Below are 22,201 nucleotides of genomic sequence, written 5' to 3'. Positions count from 1 at the left end.
TTGATGAGTGGATGGGTTGCAGGTGTGCAGGTTGATTGGCGGCAAGAGGGAAACAGAACACCATACCCAAACAGACACAGAGAGCGAGAACAAAACACAGGGGAAGGATAAACAGCCGAAACACATGAGCGAGAGGCACAGCCGGACCATGACATCCACACTATAGATTATTATTAGATAGCCTTCATTTGACTTTCTTCCAATATTGTCTCAGTTCTTACTCCTGTGATGTTTCATTTTGACTAGATGAACCATTCATTAGTTCCACTGTTTCTGTGTATATGCACAAGTCTTCATTTTGGAACCATCCAGTAGTTTTATTATCTTGAATAGTGTGCTAACCCAGCCATTGTTAATTGCAAAACAGATGGCTGCACATAATCCATTTTTACAATCGCACCACTTCAGTTGCACTCGCTGGTGGCCAAGGAAATGACCGTATGACCTTCATGGAGACGCCTCTAAATGAGACAATGAGCACTGTATTAATCCAAATGGCTGGCTGTGCTGTGGCCAATGTTGGCTGAAAGCCATCGGGATGGTCTTTATGAAACACTGTGTTTTAACTCCCACAGTACCCTTAAGATAAAGGGCAGCGTGTGTGTGGTTAGTAATGAGAATGAAATAGGAATGGAAGATTGTTTAACTGAGACACAGGGCTTAGATATGTACAGGACACTCACATAATGATGAAAGGCTTACACTGTACACAGAATCCGCCTTAGCCACACCTTCTGTACGTGTTCGCATAAGAATACACACCAGGACAGAGCTGGGCTCAAGTTATAAGAGAAAAAGTCTACATCATTGTACAGTCAATGGTGTGCTGGGAATTCATGGTTTGACTCTCAGACCAAAGAAAAGGATTGGTATACTCAATCATTTTTCTCTCACTCTTGATTAAACTAACCCCATTGAGTATTTACCTCAAATGCACCACATCCAAACCCCTTTGTAAATGTCTCATTTCCTTTACAGGCCTTTTTGGATTCCTTTGAGATAAATGATCATCTAACCTCTGGTGCTTTCCTATTGTGGAAGACAGATTAGATGATTTGTAAAATTATAATTAGTTGCAATGGGGGGCAGATGAGCAAACGTGTCATTTCCTAACAAGTTATGACACTGTGCTTCATCTCAAATATAATGACAGATTCTTGCGAGATTTTTCTGATTCAGACCAGCTGATTCTACAGAACTGCTGTATCACTTGTCATTTATCACACTCTTAACTGAGACGACTCTTTGGGCTGATTTATGTGATTTCAGGACATACAGTCACAAATAACTCCTGTTGTCTAATGTGACACCAGTCAAACTAAGTGAAGAGTCAGGTTTTGCTTCTTAAACTCAGCTCATGTTGACTGTTGACAGGTTTCTCTTTGTGAATCTGTCATCTCAACACAGCACAAGACATTAAAGGCATCGTGTTCAAATGTCAACGATTTTGTTATTATCAGGGCAGCACAAGACTGATTCATCTGTTAAAGATCCTTAATGATAATCATATTATACATATGATAATAATTGATCATTCAGGGGAATGACAATAGATATTGTAGATCATTGGTCATGTTCAATATGCTGATTGGGCCTTCCACTCTGTTCAACCGTATGCTAATTCTAGTTTAAAGTACATTTGTCTCTCTCCTTGAACTAATCAGTACTACAACATTTTGATAACCCCCACCTGTTTTATTTTAACCAGTTTTTTAAATTTATTTTTTTTCGAATTCCAGTTTATCAGTATGGATAGTTATACCAAAAAGGGGCCATGGTTCAAGCTGTTTCTTTTACTTTTCTCTACCTACTTTTCTCTACTTCCACACTTGTGTCAGAACACAAGATCCCTCTGCTCTGCGTTATTGACATTATGACAGATTGGCTGATGCGCATGGATTAAAGTGAAACGTGGGCATACTATGAGTGACAAAAATGGAAATCTTATCGCACACTGAAATGTTTACTTATAATAATTATGTTCCCCAATGTTTACAGCAACGATGGGCCGGATAATGTGGAGGTGTCCCACGTGGTGGAAACCTTGGTGAACAACCCTGGTTTTGGGACTCGCTGCATGACTGGAGATCCAATACCGTAAGTGTTTGTGTGCGGGGAAGCATAAGTGATGTGCAGAAACCATCATGGTAATACAATAATAATGGTACAAATATAGTGTGAACACAATCATTCATGCTAAATGGTGCAGATGATGTATTAAGCTTTACAAGCTGCGTATGTGTGGCTCATAATGAAACACCTGTTGATGCATATATGCAAACATGCAGTCACGCATGTCTGAGCAGGGATCGGTGCCTGCTTCAAAAATCCTGCTGTAGACATAGAATAAGCCATAGAAGAGCCAATAACCCAGGGCATTGAAAAAGATTGCTCTGCTTGATTTTTGAAAATCAATTCCAAGGACAAAATTAATCAATATATAATTAGCTTTTCACATTACCCTCGCGATGATCCTGATCAGAAAAAGCTGAACATTAAACTTGGAAATTAAATGGAAATATTTCAGAAGTCACATCTTTACAAGTATTTTAGCATCACAAATGCGGTGTATTACTGTGCTTACATTTCTGACTCACAAACCACACATCTTTTAAGTCAGAGGTTTATTTAGTTTATTTTCCAACATTCTTAAATATATATCACTTCAGAGGTCTATATGCATCAGTGTACATTTGATGGTTGGAATAGAAAGGTGCTGTATATAAATTGCAGATTTGTTTTTTGTTTTATTTTTATTTTTACTAAATGTTGAGATTGTGATGAACATATGATTGGTTATATTTTGTGTAGTGGTGGTTAACAGGAGTTAATTATTACCAATGAACTACTCAAATTTCCTTCATTGTTTTTCTTCAGGAAGCTACCGTGTACCTCCAGCGGGTCTGAATGGGTCACTCCACCTGTGGACCAGTCAGTGATTGACATCTTCCTCAACGGAAATTGGAGCATGTCGAACCCCTCCCCCTCCTGTCAATGCAGCACTCCTAAACGGACAATCATGTTACCCGACTGTCCGCTCGGCGCTGGAGGGCTCCCTTCACCTCAGGTAGGTCTCTTGGGAATGAGCTTGTGGTTTTTGGTGGGTGGGACAGAACTGTGTGACTTCATGGTCATAAATTTCATGGTCTGCAATAGTGACTGTGAGTAAGACACTGAACCCCTGCTGGTCAAGAGGGACTGCTCCCAGCTGCCTGTGTTGCTCTTTGATGAAATGTGAACACTTGCTGCATGATTGTGTCACAGAGGGATATTTTGCACAAAGAGAGTGGAAAGGTTTAAATATAAAAAATAAAAAGTAAAAAAAATAAATCAGTGGAACAACAGTACAATAAAAATGCTTATCATGGACGCTCTTGGCTTGTAGTCTGAAAGGCCCAGTCAGCATCATTTTGATTTGAAAATAAAGGTACTTTCTAACAAGGATTTTGCATTGCATTGCAAAATATAAATCAGCCTTTTGTGCCGCCTCCCTTTTGTGAACTATGCATGAAAGTAGGGCTAGAATTGACTCCACTGAAAATATACTGAATTGGTCTGTGCCCATGATTCAGCTTGTCCCTCACACCTGCTAAAAATTCAGTCATAGTAACCTATAATGTGTCCTTTCACTCTTTTAGCTGTGTGTCAACCTTTCACCGTGTACAATCCTTTAGGACATTTTGTTGCATGCAGTGCCAGCATAGACCCTGCATTTCCTGCTCACCTCACAAGTCCGGTGAGGCTTGCAAAGTCAATACCAATCCTTTATAGGCCATTACTTTAACAATATACATGGCCAAATGCTGCTAGGGTTAATGTCGGATGTTCTGACCTGAAGAGGCTTGATCCAGGCCGGGATCGATGGACAAGTTACAGACCCGTCATCCCTGCCACCAGCTGCCACCTGCAGAATAAACCAATCATGTTACAAAGAGAAAGTAGTGTCTCATTTGGAGCTAAATGGTTTGCACTGCTGTCTTCCAATGATAAATTTAAGCTTGAGAGAGGATAGATAGAGAGGCTGCCACCTCCACTCCAATGTCATTTTATAAGAGATGACATGTGCCTGCATTTTGAGAGATTTGAATTTGAATATCTCATTCCTAACTGCTCCTGCCAATATTTTCCTCCTCCTGGAGTTTTATGAAATTGGTTGAAAATGTCTTTGTGGTAGCGTAGTGTACACCAGATGGAGGGAGGAAAGGAAAGGGAGATTTGATGTCTGACACCTGAGATTTGGCTGCAAAACAGCAAGCTAGCTAACTCATAAGTTGACACTTTGAAGAAGTCATAGCAGTCAGAGAAGCAATGTTGTAATACACACTCATTGTGCAGGTTGGGTAACATATCAAACATGCACCAATCTGCTAATTGGCAACAATTTGCAAATCAAAGCAGAAATCTTGTGTTATACTGAAATGTTGATGTTTGCAAATTGTTTCCAGAAACGATCAATCAGAGCTAAAAAATGATTTGGAAAATTAGATGGATTGCTGGAGTTTGTGTGTGACAGCAAGCAGTGAGTGCAATGCAAGAAATATGTATGACAGGCATTATAAGATGGCATGGGGATTTTGGTAGTGTTTTTTAACATAACCATTCACAAAGGATGGTTTTGACTTGTTTTGTGAAAACACTGACTACTTTTTATTATATTAAACATGTATCTCTAAATTGCATTTCAAGAGCAGATAGTCTGATGAACGCTCTCACATTTATTCCACTGTCCAACTCATCTGCTTCACAACTAACTGTGTAATAACATGATAAAACACAAGTTTCTCTTTATGTACTGTAATTGCATTCCTCTGTAGCTATGCTGTATTAGAACATCACTCACTTAAGCTAAAACTAAATTAAACAGTGATCAGTACACTTGAACACACATGCACAAACATGCCGTCACCTAGAAAAGTGGGAGGAAATGTGAAAAAATAGTTTGAACCTCACAAGAGCAATACTTTGGTTAGTAAATGTCCAAATAATAAACATTCATCACGGTAATGTGGATTTATAATTACTCCTTCCACACATGAAACACAAAGACTATTTGAGAACACGGAAACTTTCTGTGACTTTAATTCAACATAATAATCTAAATTAAAATATGGCAACATGGCCCTAAGGCTCGTGAGTGAATATAGTTTTAAATAAATTACTTGGCATTTGTAGAGTTAGAATCAAAATACCACTATATCTATTTAATGTGCCGCACAATGAAGAAAGAGAAGTTTGTCTCTTTGAGCACTTCGGAATCTAATTATGCAATAGACAGTTTTAAACTTGTGTTTTGCTGTGTTTTGCTTGAATTTGCTTTACAAGTGTCAGCTCTTTTATGCCTATGATTTAAGTTCAAACAGTCATTGTCAATTCGCAAAGCCTCTTTCGGACTCGGTTCTTAGGGGAAGGGAAGGGAGTGTTAAAATATTCTGGCCCAGTTAAGAAAATACTCACACAGTCGCATGCTGATGTATCTGAAATGATTTTGTCTCATAATTGCCATGGCATTTCCTCCTTCAATATTTGAGGCTCTCTGGAGATGTCGTCGTGGAAGGACAAATGAGACACCAGTAAAAAAAAAAAAAAAAAGAAAGTCTGCAAAGTCAGTGACTTCCAACAAGCAGGACATGAAATTAAATGACACAGTTTGAAACTGCTGGACTCATCTTCTGCCTCTCCTTTATCTTTCTTATCCATCCCATCCCCTATACTTCCCCTATATACAGCACCACAGTATGTAATGTGCCATTTCACACTCTCCACACATCTGTAATGCCTCGTTGAACTTGTGTGAGAATTGCTGTATGCTCTTTCCAGTGACAAGGCCATCTAGGGCCAAAAGGAGCAACTATCCAGGTATCATGTTATAGGATGATTGTTGAGACAGTCAAACAAGAGAAGTACCCTTTGTGTAACCTTTTCGTATCCCTGACGTTGGGTCCCAGCTTGCGACAGCGCTGTCATGGAGTCTCCAATTTGTTGAGGTGCTGCTTGTATTGTTGTATCTTCTCTGGCAGCCTGCTAAGCCACCCAGGACCTTCTCTCAAACCCTCTTTCCCATCTCACCGCTTGCTCCATCCATTTAAAACACCCCTACTCTTTTTTCTATTCAGGTAGTTTCCAGAATCTTTTTTACTGTAATTTTATGAATTGCTTCCACTTTGCTACTTTACTGGATTCCTACTTTACGGTGCCATCCTGTAAGTGGTTGGTACTTAGCCTCAGTAAAAAGACCATTTAAAGGCCAGTTCTTGCCTGCATCTTGTTACAGTCACTTGCATCATTTCTCACTTATTTAAAACATCCTATGTTGTTACAATGCAGACCCTTTAAGAGGATGTTAAATGGACTCTCATTTTTGCATGGAAACAACCTTGAGGACAATGAGTTATTATCATGCAACAAGATTGTTGCCAGTCATTTCCCACTGTGGCTGAGGGAGCTTTAAAATTTAAGATAAGAAACATTTGAGGGTAGGAGAGCATTTATATTCAATACACAGTGATGTTAGCAGTTACTTTTCTCTGCTCATCACTTTTTTTTTTTTTTTTTTGCACAATTCAACTCTATTTATCTGCCGTGAGTCAGTTTTCTCAATACAGTAAGCCAGCAAGCTTTGCAGAATTTTACTTCATTCCCTGCAACATTTTTTTTTGGTGAAACCTTGAAAGATGTATTCTGCTGTGCTACTATAGCTAGTGGGGTCATCTGGTAGAAGGACACTTTAAAGGGTACAGTGGGATTTAAAGATGAAGTGGTTGATCGTGGGATTTAGTTTAAATTTTAGTGGAAATTTCCTTTTGTTAGAGTCTACTTGTCCAGTTTCTTTATAAATGACCCTGCAGGTGAATGAAAGTACTTAACTGTAGCCTATAACCCTACACACTTCATTATCCAAGCCCTTTTGCCTCCCTGCTGCTACCTGGAAATCACTAGAGGGTCATAACCCACCATTTACAGTTTGAAATGTAGTGTAGTGCATAAGGTCATGAGATAGAATCATATATAGCTTTATAAAGTGCGGCCGTCATGCTCAACCATAAAGTGTGTAGTCTGAAGAGAGTACCATTGTGTGTAGGCTCAAGCTGACAAAGGATAAATATTGTGATAGATGTGTATGAATGAATATGACATGCTGTATAACACACATGTGCACTCGTGTCCATGTGAAGATACACATTTATTAGCTCTGCTGCATTGCTTACATGCACTCTGTGGTCAATCACAAGGGGCCATGAATTAATACAAGTCCAAGTCAGAGACCACCCACAGAAGCCAAGCACGTTGCGAGGATGTATTCCCTTTAACCTGAAAGCTTCCCCTGTTGAATAAATCATGACAAAGTATACCAGCTTTTTCCACTAGTTTCTTTTTTATCTTTTATCCTGCCCATCCTCCGAATATGCCCTTGAGAAACTAAAGAAAAGACGAGAAAGAGGCTGAGAAAAAAAAAACATGGACACAGCACCACAGGAGGTAGTATGAAATCATTGTTTCCATGGAAATGGCAGGCAACAGTAAGCCCATTATCAATTCTGAGGTATTGACTCTCGTTCACTGGTGATATTTAACCTTCATAGATGAATAGGCCGTCATGCGTGCAGAGGAATTGATAAAGCCGCCACGTTCACCGTATTACGATTGATGTCTTTATCATTTGGGGACTGGCCTTACTACAGCTTGCTTGCAAATTACTCTCCTTGGCCTCATCTATCAGGCTATTGAAGTTAGACATTGGCTTACCATTTGTGTGGGAAAAAAAGGGAGAGCTCTGCATGAGAAATACAACCACCATTATCTACTTCAGTTAGTTAGCTTGGAAGAAAAACTGCCTAAACTCTAAATAAGTAATTCAATAAAAGTATTTTGCACATCCTAAGAAATTCCTGTGATGAATTTGCAGTGCAGCATAAAGCCACTATTTATATTCAGAACATAAAGTAAACATGACTGACATATTATTACTATCATTTATTCATGCTAGTCAATAGGATGATAATGGATCTGTAAACCTTACATAAGAGGGCAGGTTTTCTGCCCGATAACAGCTGTTGGTAGCAGCTTTAAACCCTGCCAGTCCATACTCAATCTGGCCAACACATCCTGCCCCACTACGCCCTGTTGGTTTGTCATTTTGACTCCAACAGCCACAGATCCATTTTAGTGTAAAACCACCTGTTCAGAGCCACTGTCTCAGCAGAAGGCAAGAGATGCTCGAAAACAAAAGCAGAAAAGGTCACCGAATTGTGAGGTGAGGTAAACGGTGGATGGGGTTGTGGTTTCCCTTTGTCGCAACAGAACAGAACAGGCCTGGATAAAAATCTGTCATCAGGTAGGGGTGTGTGTGACTCCATCTCTCATGATCTCGCACAGATGAGCCAATTCTTATTCTGGTTAGTAACTGTATAGTGATAACCATGTGAATGCCCTTCAACACTACACCGGCTATTATCCATCCATTGGTGCTGTAATTGTGATGTGATCATATTGGACATAATCACTCAACACAATCAAACACGCTGCACTGAAGAGCCGCTCCAGATATACACATTGTGACACAAACGCATATTCGCACAATGGGCTACCGGTCACTTCAACTCGTCACGGCATAATGTGCTGGAAGAATATCACAAGCTCAAATGTGCAGTTACACATTTTCCATGTAAACACAATTAACCTGATCAACACTTGCAAAAACCTCAAGACCTGACAAAGTCAATTCAAGTGACCATAGAACTCAACAGAATGTGTTTAATTATAAGATTTTTCTTTTCCCCGAGATTGCTTTTTCTTTGTGCACACTAGATAACATTTGAATTTTACCTTAGAGGTACAGCACCATATAAACAGTGCCAAGATTAATATGAACACAGCGCACTCTCTTATCTCTTCAGTGCTCGAGAATGCCAGCTCATTCAACAGATTTGATTACTCCTTAGTTTACATTTCCCTCACCCCTGTTTGCTTCCCCATGCTATCAAGCTACCACTGTGTGGTAAAGAACTGATTTCATGTGCAGAATGCCAAACACACTGAAGCTGTTTCCAGGTAATGAACAAGAGATGCAGGAAAGAAACGGCCAGGTATTGCACAATCACGTAATGTTCCCATTTCAGCCTTTTTTGATGGGGGATATGGACCAAGGCCAAAATAATTAGACCCACACTGACTGTATGCTTGGGTATAAACTCATTGTACACACAGCGGAGTGTAAAAGCTCTTATTTTCGGTTTTGTTTGTTTCCCGAGTTCCTGTGGCTTTTCGAAAGAGAAGCATGTTTGTTCAGAGATAAGCCAAGGTTGCTGTGCCGTTCGTCCTCCTTATCTCTGATTCATAAGCCAGATGGGTCCTCTTCTTCCCCCTTCTTTCTCCTTCTCTTTGTTCTTTGCCTTGTGATTTGAGTTCTCCTCCTCCTCCTCCGCTTCCCTTTCCTTTTCTTTGCTCTTGTCTTCGATTTTTAACTTATGCTTCCATCCCCTAACCACTCATGCCTGCTTTCTTCTCCTATTTGTTTTTTTAACTACTTATTTAATCTCCTCTCTAATCTTTCTTTGTTCTCCTCCTCCTTGTTTTACTTAAGTTCATCTCCACTTCACTTTACTGCTACTTTTATACCCCGTGAAACAGCACAGCCATGAACTGTAATACCTAAACAAAGTGAAGTATCTCCAAAGGTGGATTTGTACCCATTAATGGAATGGATTGGAAAAAGAAAAGAAAAAATCCTTCTCCCTAGCTAATACTTAGACATCCGCTCTTTATCAGGTGTTTAAAAAAGATATATATGCAAAGGTAAATGACACACAGAGCTAACTGATTAAGCAACACACCATGTTTACCCAAAGCTTGCACATCAAGCTGTTTGTACACAAGAGTAGATAACCAGTGCAACTAGGGGGGGGGGGATTGGTAAATTGTGTTGCAGTTGGGGGTCTCCATTGCACTTTATCAAGGATCACTCTGCTAATTAGCATAGTGTTATCTCTCTAAATAAGCAGGGCGAAAGCAGCTTGGCGTCGGCCTGAGTGCGTGTGTGTGTGTATACTGGTAAGTATCAGTCTACACATCGTGGAGTGTATTCACGGCGGTGTGTCGCACCCTCTCTTAATTGGATGTTTGAATATACCCATTTATCCACAGAAGGGCATCTAATTAGGGTCCTTTGACATTAGACACAGCTTTCGCTCTTTGGGGCTAAATTTCAGCCAGGCTTCCCATAGCTAAGCTTAATTGACTATTATGATAAGGGTTGGGAGAACATGTTCCGCGGTGCTGTGAACAGATATCACCTGCAAAATGTTCCTGCTCTTAAGTTTTGTTGATTTTTGCACCGACTGGATGAGTTTTAATGGGCGGGTGAACAGTCGTGCCTGCTGGAGTGGTCGGCCTTCCTGCTCATGATGCTGCAGGCACAATTAGGTGCTATTTGCTAAAGTTTTATATTCTTCCATCAATAAAAGAAAAGGCACTTCCCCTCCTTTGCATGAAAGTCATTTATCCTCAAACTTTTTTTTGTATTAACATTGGATGAATTGACTATATATACTTTCAAAGGCATCATGCTTAGAGATAAACCCATAGGAAATTAGCACTCGACTGCAGTCCCCCTACTTTCCATGTCGTTTTAGTGTGCCTTTCAGCTGATTGTTTTGGTTTTACCGCCTGCATTTACTCTGCTTTTGTTCACTTTCACTGCTCTCATAAAAGCGAAAAAGCCCTGATATAGACCACTGTACACTACCTGCCCAGTGCCAAACAGTAGAAAATCAATGTTAGTGAATAGCAAGTCAGTAGCAGCTATTCATTTAGCAGCTAAAAAGCTAGATGTGTCCTTTAGGAGTTGCAAATACAGAGCCAAAAGGAACATTGCCAAAAGGAACATTGCTTCATACTGCTAATAGTGGTCAAAAACTCATAGGGTACCTTAAAGGTCACAAAACAACAAAATGAACAACTGGTAAGTGCAAGCCACTAGTGTGCTAAAATTTTACTTAAAAAAAAAAAAAAAATCTATATTTCTTATCTTTCTTTTTTTTAACAGAGGATCCAGAACACAACAGACACACTGCTGAATTTAACTGGACGGAATATGTCAGACATCTTGATCAAGACATTTGAGCACTCAGGAAAAACAAGGTATTGTGAATTAAAATGAATGTTGTGAATGTTCAAAGAAATATAGTTTTTTGAATACACTTCAGCCTTTAAGGGGAAAATAATTTGTAATGAAAATGTTTTTCAATTGGGATATCACTACAGTGCACTCATGTGTCTGGTGGCAATATTTGAGGCTAGTGGCTTTCTTCTTCTCCTTTTTTTTTTTTTTTGACATAAAGAGAGCCAAATTACTAGCTAGGCTGTTGTTGTGGTGTTGGTGCATCCACTTTCAGAAGGTCATGGAAAGTGGTTTGAATAAAAGGACACAGAGTGCTGCCATTTCCATCTCTACATGTTACACAGTTGTCATGCTATGAAAAATCCTGCTGGGTGGCTCTTTGATATGTTTTCATTTTACTGTGTGAATATATTTATAGCAAACTAGTGTTGTAAGCAGTAGGTTGATACATCATGTTTCCAGAACATGTTGTACACATCCACATTGCCACTTACATTCTAATATGTGCTATTTATGTACGCCTCTGTGTCTTGTAGGTCTATGCAGAGCAAGTGTAGAAATGTGTGGGTGTGTACATCTTCGGTATTACTCCTTTCCTCCACTTGAACCTCTCTCTTTCTGCTTTTTTTCCTGACACTCCAGGTATGGAGGGATCTCTGTCGGAGGAGTCAACTCCCAGGTCCGTCTGACTGAGGCAGGAATCGAAGCTGCATTCAGGGATCTAAAAGACCTATTCAGTTCATCTCAGGTATATAATACATATTGGCATTCTCAGAGTAAAACCTGTTGATATCAAAGGATTAATCGAATTTCTTTCAAGAGGGAAGAAGTTCTATTTTGTACTGAGAGGTCAAGAGTGGTGCGCTCAGAAAGTAGCCCAGGGCTATCTGCAAGGCCCCTTAAAGAATTAGTTTGTCTGCACGGTAAACCAGGGTCAAAACCTGCCTCAACCACCAGAGTGCTGATCTTCAAAACTGTTGTTTGAAAATATAGTCAAATAAGTCCTAAAAAAATCCACCACCAGTTTTGAGTTTTGTGATTCTTTAAACAACAGGGTGGTTTCTGGCACAACTTAACCTACTTCCAAGGTGCATGGAGAAGGAAAAAAGTCAAAGCTCCCAACACTTATAATATAGTTTTCCTATGCTGCAAGTGTTGCTGGAGCTTTGACTTTTTCCTGATTCTTGAAAAACAAAAAAATGATTTGCTACTATCTACTGAAAATACACATTTGTTGAATGACCAAATGAAAATCTTTTCACATTTTCTGAACTTAAAAATCCTCATTCCAGCACTGTTGAAGATATTAAAGAGCACCCAAGAAATTCTTCAGTGATGCTAAGTGTAAGATGTTATATTTGATGCATTATGACATTGATGTCACTGTACTTCCCGGTTCTTTAAACATGCCTGAAATTGCGTTGATGCAAATGCATCGACCTACATACATTTTTGCAGTTTGGTGATTGAAAAAGTGAGTTGGAAACAGCTTTTCTCCTGTCAAGGCTGCAGTTTGTCACTCCTAATTGGAGCATGGCATTCTTTGTTCAGCTAGCTATGTATCTTGGTTACAGGTGAGGTTTTTTTTTTGTATACTTTTGGATCCCACTGAATTCTTCAACAATCAGGAAAGAAGAAAGAAAGCAAAAGAGAGAGGAGGTTTAGATTCTTCAAATCCATTTTGTTGAGTGTCCATGGCAACAGGCTATGATTGTCTGTGCATTGCTTTGAATAAATCAAGGAATCTGGGCCTTCACTGCTCAAGAACACCCACATTCACACACGCAACCCTGCAAACCTTTCCACTCATACATTTATTGAACTTTATCTGCCTCTACTCCCTCATTTTATTTCATTTGCACGCGTTCACACACCCTTACTCGACTACAGTTGTTTCTTGAACTTCATACTAGTTCACTTGTCCCCTCCCTGCATCTCTCTCTCAGCTTCTCTCCTGCATACACAGAGTCTCTCATTAACATTTCAAATTTTGGACGTTCAAACTACTCTGAGATCAGCACATTGCTTTGCCCTCAGGCGTCTCCGGTCTCATCCCTACCCAGGCTCCCTTCTCTGTCTCTGGGATCTTGACGCTAATGTGACTTTAATTCATACAGCAGCGATGATGTAACCCTAATGGCCTGGCATTAGCCGTCCCAGCTCTGCATTCCTTGTTATGAAAGTGCTACACTGTCCTTGGGAAATGTCTGGCTCTCTGGCATTGTGATGTGAATAGGTAACAGGAAGTACCACTTTTTTTTTTTTATTTTTGGCACTCTGAGCCACCTGCACAGACTCGGAAACAGGCTTTAAAGATTTCAGTTTAATTGCATTTCCTGTGACTAGCAAGTCGAAATAAGGGTTCTGTGTTGAAAGAGGTGACAGGAACGATGAGAATAAGAAAGCCCTTTTGTCGGAAGTTGTATAATAAAGCCCAAAAATGTATTTCAATTGGCATAATGTCTCATGCTTGGGTGTTAATGCTACTACTCTTACCAAAAAAGCTTTCGCAACCACCTCAAATAACAGTTGTTTTTTAAAGATTCTTAAAGATTTTTCTGAGAAATAAGCCTCTAATTTAAAAACCCATGAGCTCCTTCTTGGCAAGATCTCAGTATACTCACACAAATGCAGATGCATATTAACACACTCTGACACAGACCGTATGACCACACTGTCACCCAGATCATTTGACCACTGAACTGTGCAGGCCACTTAGGAATACCAGCCAAAAAAAGTCCCCACACACTCGAGTGGCTTTATTGCTGTGTCGTTAGCCATGGTGAAACCAGGCTTGTCATCGTCCTTGAGTGGGGAGGAGTTTGTCAAGGATTAAACCCAGGCAGCTGTTGGCCCCCTTCTCATCTCATTCTAGCCACCGCTAATCCTCAAGAACACTGCTTGGCACGATGAAAACCAAAAAGGAAGTAAAACACAAATACGGTAAACATTGCCTCGTTTTTGCAGGAGGAAGCATTACAGACAAGAGTAGGAGTGTTGTTCTCTGCCAGGTGTATGAATAGGTAATGACTTGGAACAGAGGGGATGTTATTTAACACAAATATTCCTGTCTGTGTAGATGGGGGCGTATATTCTTTTTTTTTTTTTTTTTCCTCCTCCTCTTTCACACAGTGATATGGAAAGAGATGAAGCCTTTATGCTGTGTTACTGAAATGACATGTAAACATTTTGGTATGCCAAAGGAGCAGACAGGATCTATAGCAGGGCAAACACAAATAAATGCTCTGAATACGTTCTTGAAATGTTTCCACATCTCTGAGATTGTGATGTAGGATTGGCTGAGTGAAGGATTGTGGAATAGAAGAAAAATAAGAACAGACCTTTGATCTGTTTAGCCCCTTATCCTAAAGTAACTGTCTTGGGGCTGGAAATATCTTGGGTATATATTTCTCTTTCAGCGGCGCAGATGAGCACTAGCACCTGAGCACACTTGCATTCTTGGGATGTCTTTCTTGATTTTTCTCCTCTTATTTTTACCACCCCCCCACCCCCACCTTTCTCCCCACTTGTCAGCCACACTTTTTCTCCACCGATCTCTCCTCACTCCACACCGCATCCACTCTCCCTCCTCTCCTATAGCCCTATGATGAAGGTAGGGGCCAACAGGAGGTCCATTTGCATTTATATCACACATGTAATGTGCTCAGTGCTCTTATGGCTGGTTTGAACAGCAGGTATCGACATGACACTTTGGCCTGTCATCTCAAGCCCTCATCCTGAGGCTCATTTCACATGAAACATGAGTGGAGTAGAGCAGATTTTTAATGCAACCTGTCCAGCCTACCCTCTCTCCACCATTTTCATTTCCTCACCAAAACTGAGCAGATTCTGGAGAGCACCTTTTTTGCTGGTATTCTATCTGTATATGAGCAACTAGAGACATAGAATCCAGTGATATTGATTAAAACTGATCTGTACATAAGGTAATTAAGACATTACTGTTACTTGTGAATCTTTGTTTGAATGTTCTTTCCCTCCTCTCATGATTTTAATTAATCCACCATATTTAATAAAACAGAAATGTCAAAAGAGGAACAACTTGGGAGTAGCCAAAATAACACCCCTGCACCCCCACCCCAAAGTCTGTGGGAAATAAGTGGTTCAGCAAACCCAAATGTTATCCGGAAGTCTCAATTCTTGTCTCCGTCGGCCTCATGTTTTGCATTTCAAAGAGCAGTAGTGGTTTTCCAAGTGTAGCCAATTAAGTCTCCAACTCTGTTTTCTTTTTTTTCTTCTTGTTTTCCTCATCTTCATTAGGATAATGTGACTGATCAGATCATCCAGAATGCTGAGACTCTGCTGAAGAAGCTGGGAACCAGGGACAACGTAAAGGTATTATATTAATTGCAGTGTGCCTCTTTGCTCCGCGTTTAGATTAGATCCAATTAGATGAAAATTTAATGATCGCAGAGGTGAAATTAGGCTGCTGTGGTTTGGATTTTTGGGGAGGAATAGTAATAATGAAAAAAGGATGAAAACAGTCATTGGAACACACAAAAAAACAGTCTACTCACCTTTCTACTTGTGATATCTGCTAAATGATACACTGTCAAACCTTAAATTCTGGACATCTACTTTATCTTGGCAGAAGTTATGAGTGACAATGACACATTGGGTTGTGAATAAAATCTAAAGTTGAGATATGGCATGATGGTTTTGCAGAAAATGCAAAAAGGAGTGCACCTCTATAATTAAAGGCCATGTTTTATTAAATTCCAGTCCAAGTACAACCTTGAGTTTACCTGAACAGCAATAAATAAGCTCATGTGTTTTTGCATATTTCATTATATAATGAAATAAATGCTGCCTCAAAACATTAATATATAATGTTACAGATAAAGTTGCTATCTTATGACTGTTTAAATCCTCCCCAAGATAATTTGATGCTCAAAGTAGTTTCAGTTGTGGAAATGTGAACATGGCTTGCCATCATAGCTACCTACATATTTTTCACTCCCTGTGTACCACCCTCATGTATTTAGCAGACAAACTTGTGCTTTTTACTATCTGTTATCTTGAATGCATCAAATAATGTCATAGCGGCAGACCTTTCAGAAGCTGAAGGATGAAGGAAATCTAATAGGAAAAATAATATCAATTTTAGTCAGCCTGTGTGTCTGAGATACAGCAAGAGCACAGAGAAAGAGGGAGCCGCAAACAGGCAGAGAGACAGAGAGAGAGAGAGACAAAAGTACAGTATGTGCGTACTGGCACATCTGTGTGTACTCCAGTTTCTCCATATCCTCCTCTGTGATGCAGTGTTATGTTAGGCTGACACTCAAACACCATCCACTCTTAATTAGCGCTGCACTATCAGCGGGGAGTCCTCTCTCACTCCCACTCTCTTTCATCCATTCTTTTTCTTCTACACCCCAGCAGCCACAGATTTAGAGAATCACTTACATTAAAAAGAAAGTGCAAGAATGTTTTTACTCTGTCTCTGCAGTCAGTGCATGCTTTATCTTCTATTGGATGAAAAAGTAATGTTTGTCAGCTCTATTGCCTATTCTTACGGAACAGTATGATGTCCTAAAAATGTTTAAGGGGTGATTTGAACCCCTTTCGTATTTAAATAAGAGATGGGGGAAATCTAGTGTATTTCTGTTTAAGAAATTACCATTTTCTAGTCATTATAAGATACTTATGAAGTTATAAAACTCTGTATACACACAAAGACAGAATAGCAAATATCTTTGAGAATGTGTACAGTGGCCAAACAGTGACACACTTCTGCACATCCAGCTGTGTGGTGCATAAAAGACTTTCCAGTGTCAATAGAGATGCTTTCTCCATTTCTTAGGCTGTGGAGAAATAGAGTGCTTGTAAGTGAAGTGACATGCTTTATGGTGGCCATATAGGTGGTAGACAGCTCTTAAAAGCTCTCAACAACTCATCATCATCTACTCAGCTGCTGCAACACTACTAGCAGACAGATTCTGTACTGTTATTGGTAATGATCATTTTTGTACCTGTCTTTGCTACTTTATCGGCCAGTTAGCTAGCTATTAAAGGCACAATAAATAACAAAAACATTTCCTTACGTTAACTGGAATGACAAAAGGTGCCTCCCAGTAGTGCTTTGAAAAGAAATCCACCTCAGAATAAGACAATTTCACCCACAACTGGTCCGCACACACACAACTTTGGAAATATCTCTCTCTTCAGAAACAGCCTGTTAAATCTTTTTCTCGTTTGTCCGCTACCAAATTAATCCTCCATGGTGGTGCCAGATGTAGTTGCTAGGAGACATCTGAAGCAACTGCAAAGCCTTTACATGCTGTTATCAGTCCTAATGGTTGTCTCTACCTCCGCAGGTGTGGTTCTACAACCGGGCTTGGCACGGCATGGTGTCCTTCCTCAGTGTGGCCAACAACGCCATCCTGAGAGGAAATCTGCCAGCAGGACAGGATCCCCGCCAGTATGGCATCTCTGTCTCCAATCACCCGCTCAACCTCACCAAGCAGCAGCTCTCCTATGTGGCCATGTAAGTCACAAGTTGAACCAATAATTGGGTTAAAAGTTAGATGGTAGGGACAGCATGGTGAAAGTGAATGTAGATTGAAATGCTGCTCTGTTCCAGATGTACAGTATGTGAGGCAAAGATGCAAGTTGAAAATGTCCTAATTACATCCTCTGCGCCTTGTTGTGTTCCAGATCAAGAGAAACAGGGCAAAGATGACATATAATTGAGAAATATAATGTTATTTAGTGAAAATTAGCAAGCTGCATCTATAGAATATTCCCTACAATTGTGTCAAAATTGCATTTTTTCCTCACTGGAGAATGAGATGCAAAAACATTTTATGAAAGAAAATGGACTCCCCTAGTGGGAGTGGTATGCCTTTTCAAATAATAACCAATTCAATTAAGAGAAAGATATTGAAATTGAAAAGGTGAAAAAACTACTGGGATAAACAATGATAAACCAGCCGGTATGGTTGATCTGGACGGGCGATTCATTGCCAAGGTGTCATATTTTCAATTTAATTCTTAAGGAGGGGTTATTCTCCCATATTTGGAAATCTACCAAGTTTGTACTTCTTCCGAAAAACAAATGCCAGAGTTTCTCAGCTGCCAATAGCATGCCCATTAGTATTCTTCCTGTGTTAAGCAAGCTAATGGAAAAAGTTCTTCTTGAACTGATACTACACTATTTTTCACTTAATTAATTCAACTCTGATTTCCAGCATGCCTATAAGGCATATCACTCTACGTGCACAGCACAGGCCAAGATGATCGACAAATGGTTATCTTATGCTGACATGATGGTTGGAACTGTATTACTTGACTTTAGCGCAGCATTTGATATTGTAGACCACAGGTTATTATTAATGAAACTAACTTTATATGGGTTCAGTCCAACAGCAGTCAACTGAGTGAGTAGGTACTTATTCAGTAGAATGCAGTATGTGTTTTTTAATTGTAGTCTTTACTCTCCTAAAGTTTACAGTGTGGCGTGCCCCATGGAAGTTGCCTTAAGCCACTACTCTTTTCAATATTTACCAGAGACATGCCTTATATTTTCAATAAGTACAGTGCTACTCTATTTAAAGATTATACAACTATATATTTTGCATTAAATATCATGACTTGAGTTAAGGAACACGCTTCAATCTGAACTGCAACTATTGCTTCACTGTGTACATAAGTATGATCCTATTGTGTTCCTATCACTCAAAGGCTTGGATATTGACTATGTTCAAGAGGCCAATTTACTTGGTGTCACACTTAATGGGCAGCTATTAAAAATGTTGTTAAGAAAATGGGTAGAGGGATATTATACATCAGAATATGTTCCTCTTTTCTTACCCCTGCCTCTGGAGTGTTGGTGACACAGGCACTAGTTTTATCTCACCTTGACTACTGCTCAGTAGTCTGGTCGGGTGCAGCCAAAAAAGATCTGTCTAAACTCCAATTAACTCAGAATAAAGCTGCAGGGCTCGCACTGCCCTGTCCGTTAGGTATGAGGCAGAGTACAGAGAGAATGCATACCAGTCTCTCATGGCCTAGAGTCGAAGAGAGGTTGTTATGTAATCTAATGGGTTTGATTTGGAGTATCTGTTCTATTAAACCACCAAATTGTCTGTGCTCACCAATAAATTATGTGAGAGATCAGCATAGTCGCATAATTTAGTTTTTTTTTTACTTGACTTGTACTTGTCTTGAACATGTTTTTATTGAGACTTGTTGCATGGGTTACATTGTATGTCATGTTAGATATGTTATGTTTTGTTGTGTGCTGACCCTAGAAAGAATCACTGCTACCTTAGTGGCAGCTAATGGGGATCCAAATAAAGAAAAAGAATAATAATAAAAGACTGACGGCCATATGGGGAACTGAGAGAGATAAGCCAGAGTGATAGCTACACAGCAATGGAGTGGGAGAAATAAAAGCGGGGACAGCATAGACAAAGGGAGAACAGATGAGACAAAACAATGAACAGTGTAAGACAGATAGATGGATAGTTGAGGGATTTGTTTGAGTATTCACATATTTGGAGACCCATGGGAGCCCCTTACAAGGATATCATTTTTTTTCTCATGGCTTATCCCAGGGCTAGCTCGAGAGCAACTCCCTACGAGAGTCAGAGATTAATGATGTTCTAAATCACAGCATACTGGCTCATACCATATGGCTCTAACTGCTCTCTGTGTACAGTGTACAGTTTTGTTGTGTGATTATGACCAATCATTTTGAGCTCAATGTAATCTATTGCCGATATTTTGCATTTTGGCTGTTCAGAGACCTCAACATGATCCACACTTTTGATGGAAAATAGTTGAAATACAGAAAACTGCAGAGTGCCATAATCCTGACATTATATAGGCATGTCAGTGGCTGCTACCAATCACAACATATGGGCAGTTATATTACATGCTCCATCAGCAAAACCCTTAGCTGGATATTTATGTAGTGATCAGGTGTTGAAAACAGCCTTGAGTTAGAGAGAGAGGGACTGCACCAGCATAAGAAGTGAACTAAAGATCATAGATTCAAGATGAGCATCTTTTCCTATTTCTTCTCTCTGTGACAAGTGTCACAACTACAATTTATAAACTACGGTCTCCAGATTAGCTTAGACCCACATCTATAGTTGAATAAGTGTGCAGGTTGCAGACAAGAATGGGAAAAAGAGTTGTGGAATTTACTGGTCCACTTTCGAGTCTTTAGCATAATAATCATAGACCTCCCAATTGTAAAAACCTTTTATATGAATATTTATAAATGATGTAATTCAAGTTATTTAAGTGTAGGTAGCAGGTTTGTATATTTCTTTAATTGACGCCTTGTTGTGTATTTAAGAGACAGTTACTAGAGCTGTTCGATCACTAATAATGAATCACTAATAACTTGTCCTGTTGCTAAAAATTGCACCACACCCTCAGGTTTCCAACTGACACACCCCAATAGTGTGCTACCAGTTCCAGTGCAAAGGATTAAATGAGCAACCAAATTGTGAATGCAGATGGCAAAAAGTTGATTCTTACACCTATTGAAATGATCACTTTTACTTGCATGAAGTCTATGTGCTTTTGTTAATCTGCATTGGCACGGAAATAGGGCTTTCCAATTTCCTCTGTCATCATCAGAAAGGTCAGACTTTGGCAACATTTCAAAATGGAGATATCTGTATCACTATCTTAATTGCTGAGGAATATCAATTTGGCAACTGTCAAAGCCTCCTGTTCCTGCCACCCTGTTGAATTTGATGTATAATTTAGCTGTAATCTGCAAATGAATATTGTTTCTGATCTGTGCAACACACACTATGTGCAAAACTGTGTTATTTAGATAATCACATATGGTTGAGCTAAAAAATTCATACTTCCACACATCATCTACATATTCTGCATATTACAAATAATGACCTGGATGTTGTGCCTGAAGCTTAATAGTAAATAATTATCTCATGCTTTCAGACCATCTACACTTAAACATGTAAGGCTGTGCCCTGCAGCCCTTGCCATTAACACAACCTAAAGGAAAGCAATACATATTGTGAAGCTATACTCCCACTGCTCATCGTTATTGCTGTTCCATTATTAGTTAATTAGCAGATTGCTTGTCCTCTTCTTCACAGCAATTACCCTGCTTCAAGCATTCAGGGTTAGATCATTCACAGCTTTGTCCCCTACATTATCTCCCCACCCAACCAGAGCACACAGCCCTTGAAACCTGTTGAAATGTGCATTTGCGCCCACTGCTGTAAATTATTTCATATTTATGTGTTCTAATTGTGTCTGGTTGGAGATGATAAATTCAGCCATGTAGCCACACAGGGTATCTTATTTAATATGCTAATTACTCAGCGGGACGTCTTGCGAGAGATTATCGCAGGCCGGGGGTGAGGATAACGGTGGGGGTTAAAAAATACACTACAGCTTTTATCCAACGCTAATTGAGCAGACATAACAAAAGACACTTTCAAAGCTGGGGTGCTATAAATGAAGACAGATGACAATGAAATAAAGGTCAGCATCTTGGAGAATATAGGACCAATTTGTTTCGAACATGAAAGAAGCACTGTTACATATTTTTAACTGTGGTCCTCTCTTCTCTTCTACTTGTTGACTGGGTAGCCAAGAGACCAATTGAAGGTGAGCCCAACATAATGGCCTATCATGATTTCAGAACGCTAATGATCCTTAAAAGCTGTTTTATGATGTACCATTATATACAAACATCCTTGTGAGTTTTTTCCCCACATGATTGCTTATAATGCTTGTCTAATTAAGTCATCAGAACTAATCGGAACACCTGAAATATTAGTTAGGTGGATTATTTCCGCAGGTACAGCAAAATGCATCTTATCATTGCTAAGTGCATTTATTACATTATAGGAAATAAGCCAAATGCAGCTTTAACATTGTTTAAATGTCATTTGACTCATTTTTCCTGGCACAGAGACCTGCTTCATTTTCCTCACTTTTATTCAGCCATAATTCCTTTACTGTGAAAAAGTCATATACTTTGCAGGCAGCACAGTGTTGAGTCTAACCTTTTCTTATTCTCTTTGACATCAGTGTAGCGATGGTTAATATTTTTGGCCTTGTGAATGCTGG

The 22,201-nt window shown here is 39.6% G+C and overlaps 1 protein-coding gene across 1 annotated transcript in view; it reads left to right on the top strand.

Moving 5' to 3' along the window:
* Positions 1-22,201, top strand: part of LOC134005861 (phospholipid-transporting ATPase ABCA1-like) — a 141,998-nt gene that overhangs the window by 75,822 nt on the left and 43,975 nt on the right. The window contains 6 exon segments of the mRNA XM_062444881.1: positions 1,999-2,097; positions 2,878-3,067; positions 11,042-11,136; positions 11,759-11,864; positions 15,395-15,469; positions 17,452-17,621. Coding sequence (XP_062300865.1) covers positions 1,999-2,097; positions 2,878-3,067; positions 11,042-11,136; positions 11,759-11,864; positions 15,395-15,469; positions 17,452-17,621 — 735 coding nt within the window.

This window comes from Scomber scombrus, chromosome 23 (assembly GCF_963691925.1).
Source record: "Scomber scombrus chromosome 23, fScoSco1.1, whole genome shotgun sequence".
In the NCBI taxonomy this organism is placed as follows: Eukaryota; Metazoa; Chordata; class Actinopteri; order Scombriformes; family Scombridae; genus Scomber; species Scomber scombrus.
The sequence above is the reverse complement of the archived record's forward strand: the minus strand, read 5'-3'. Positions and strand labels throughout refer to the sequence as shown.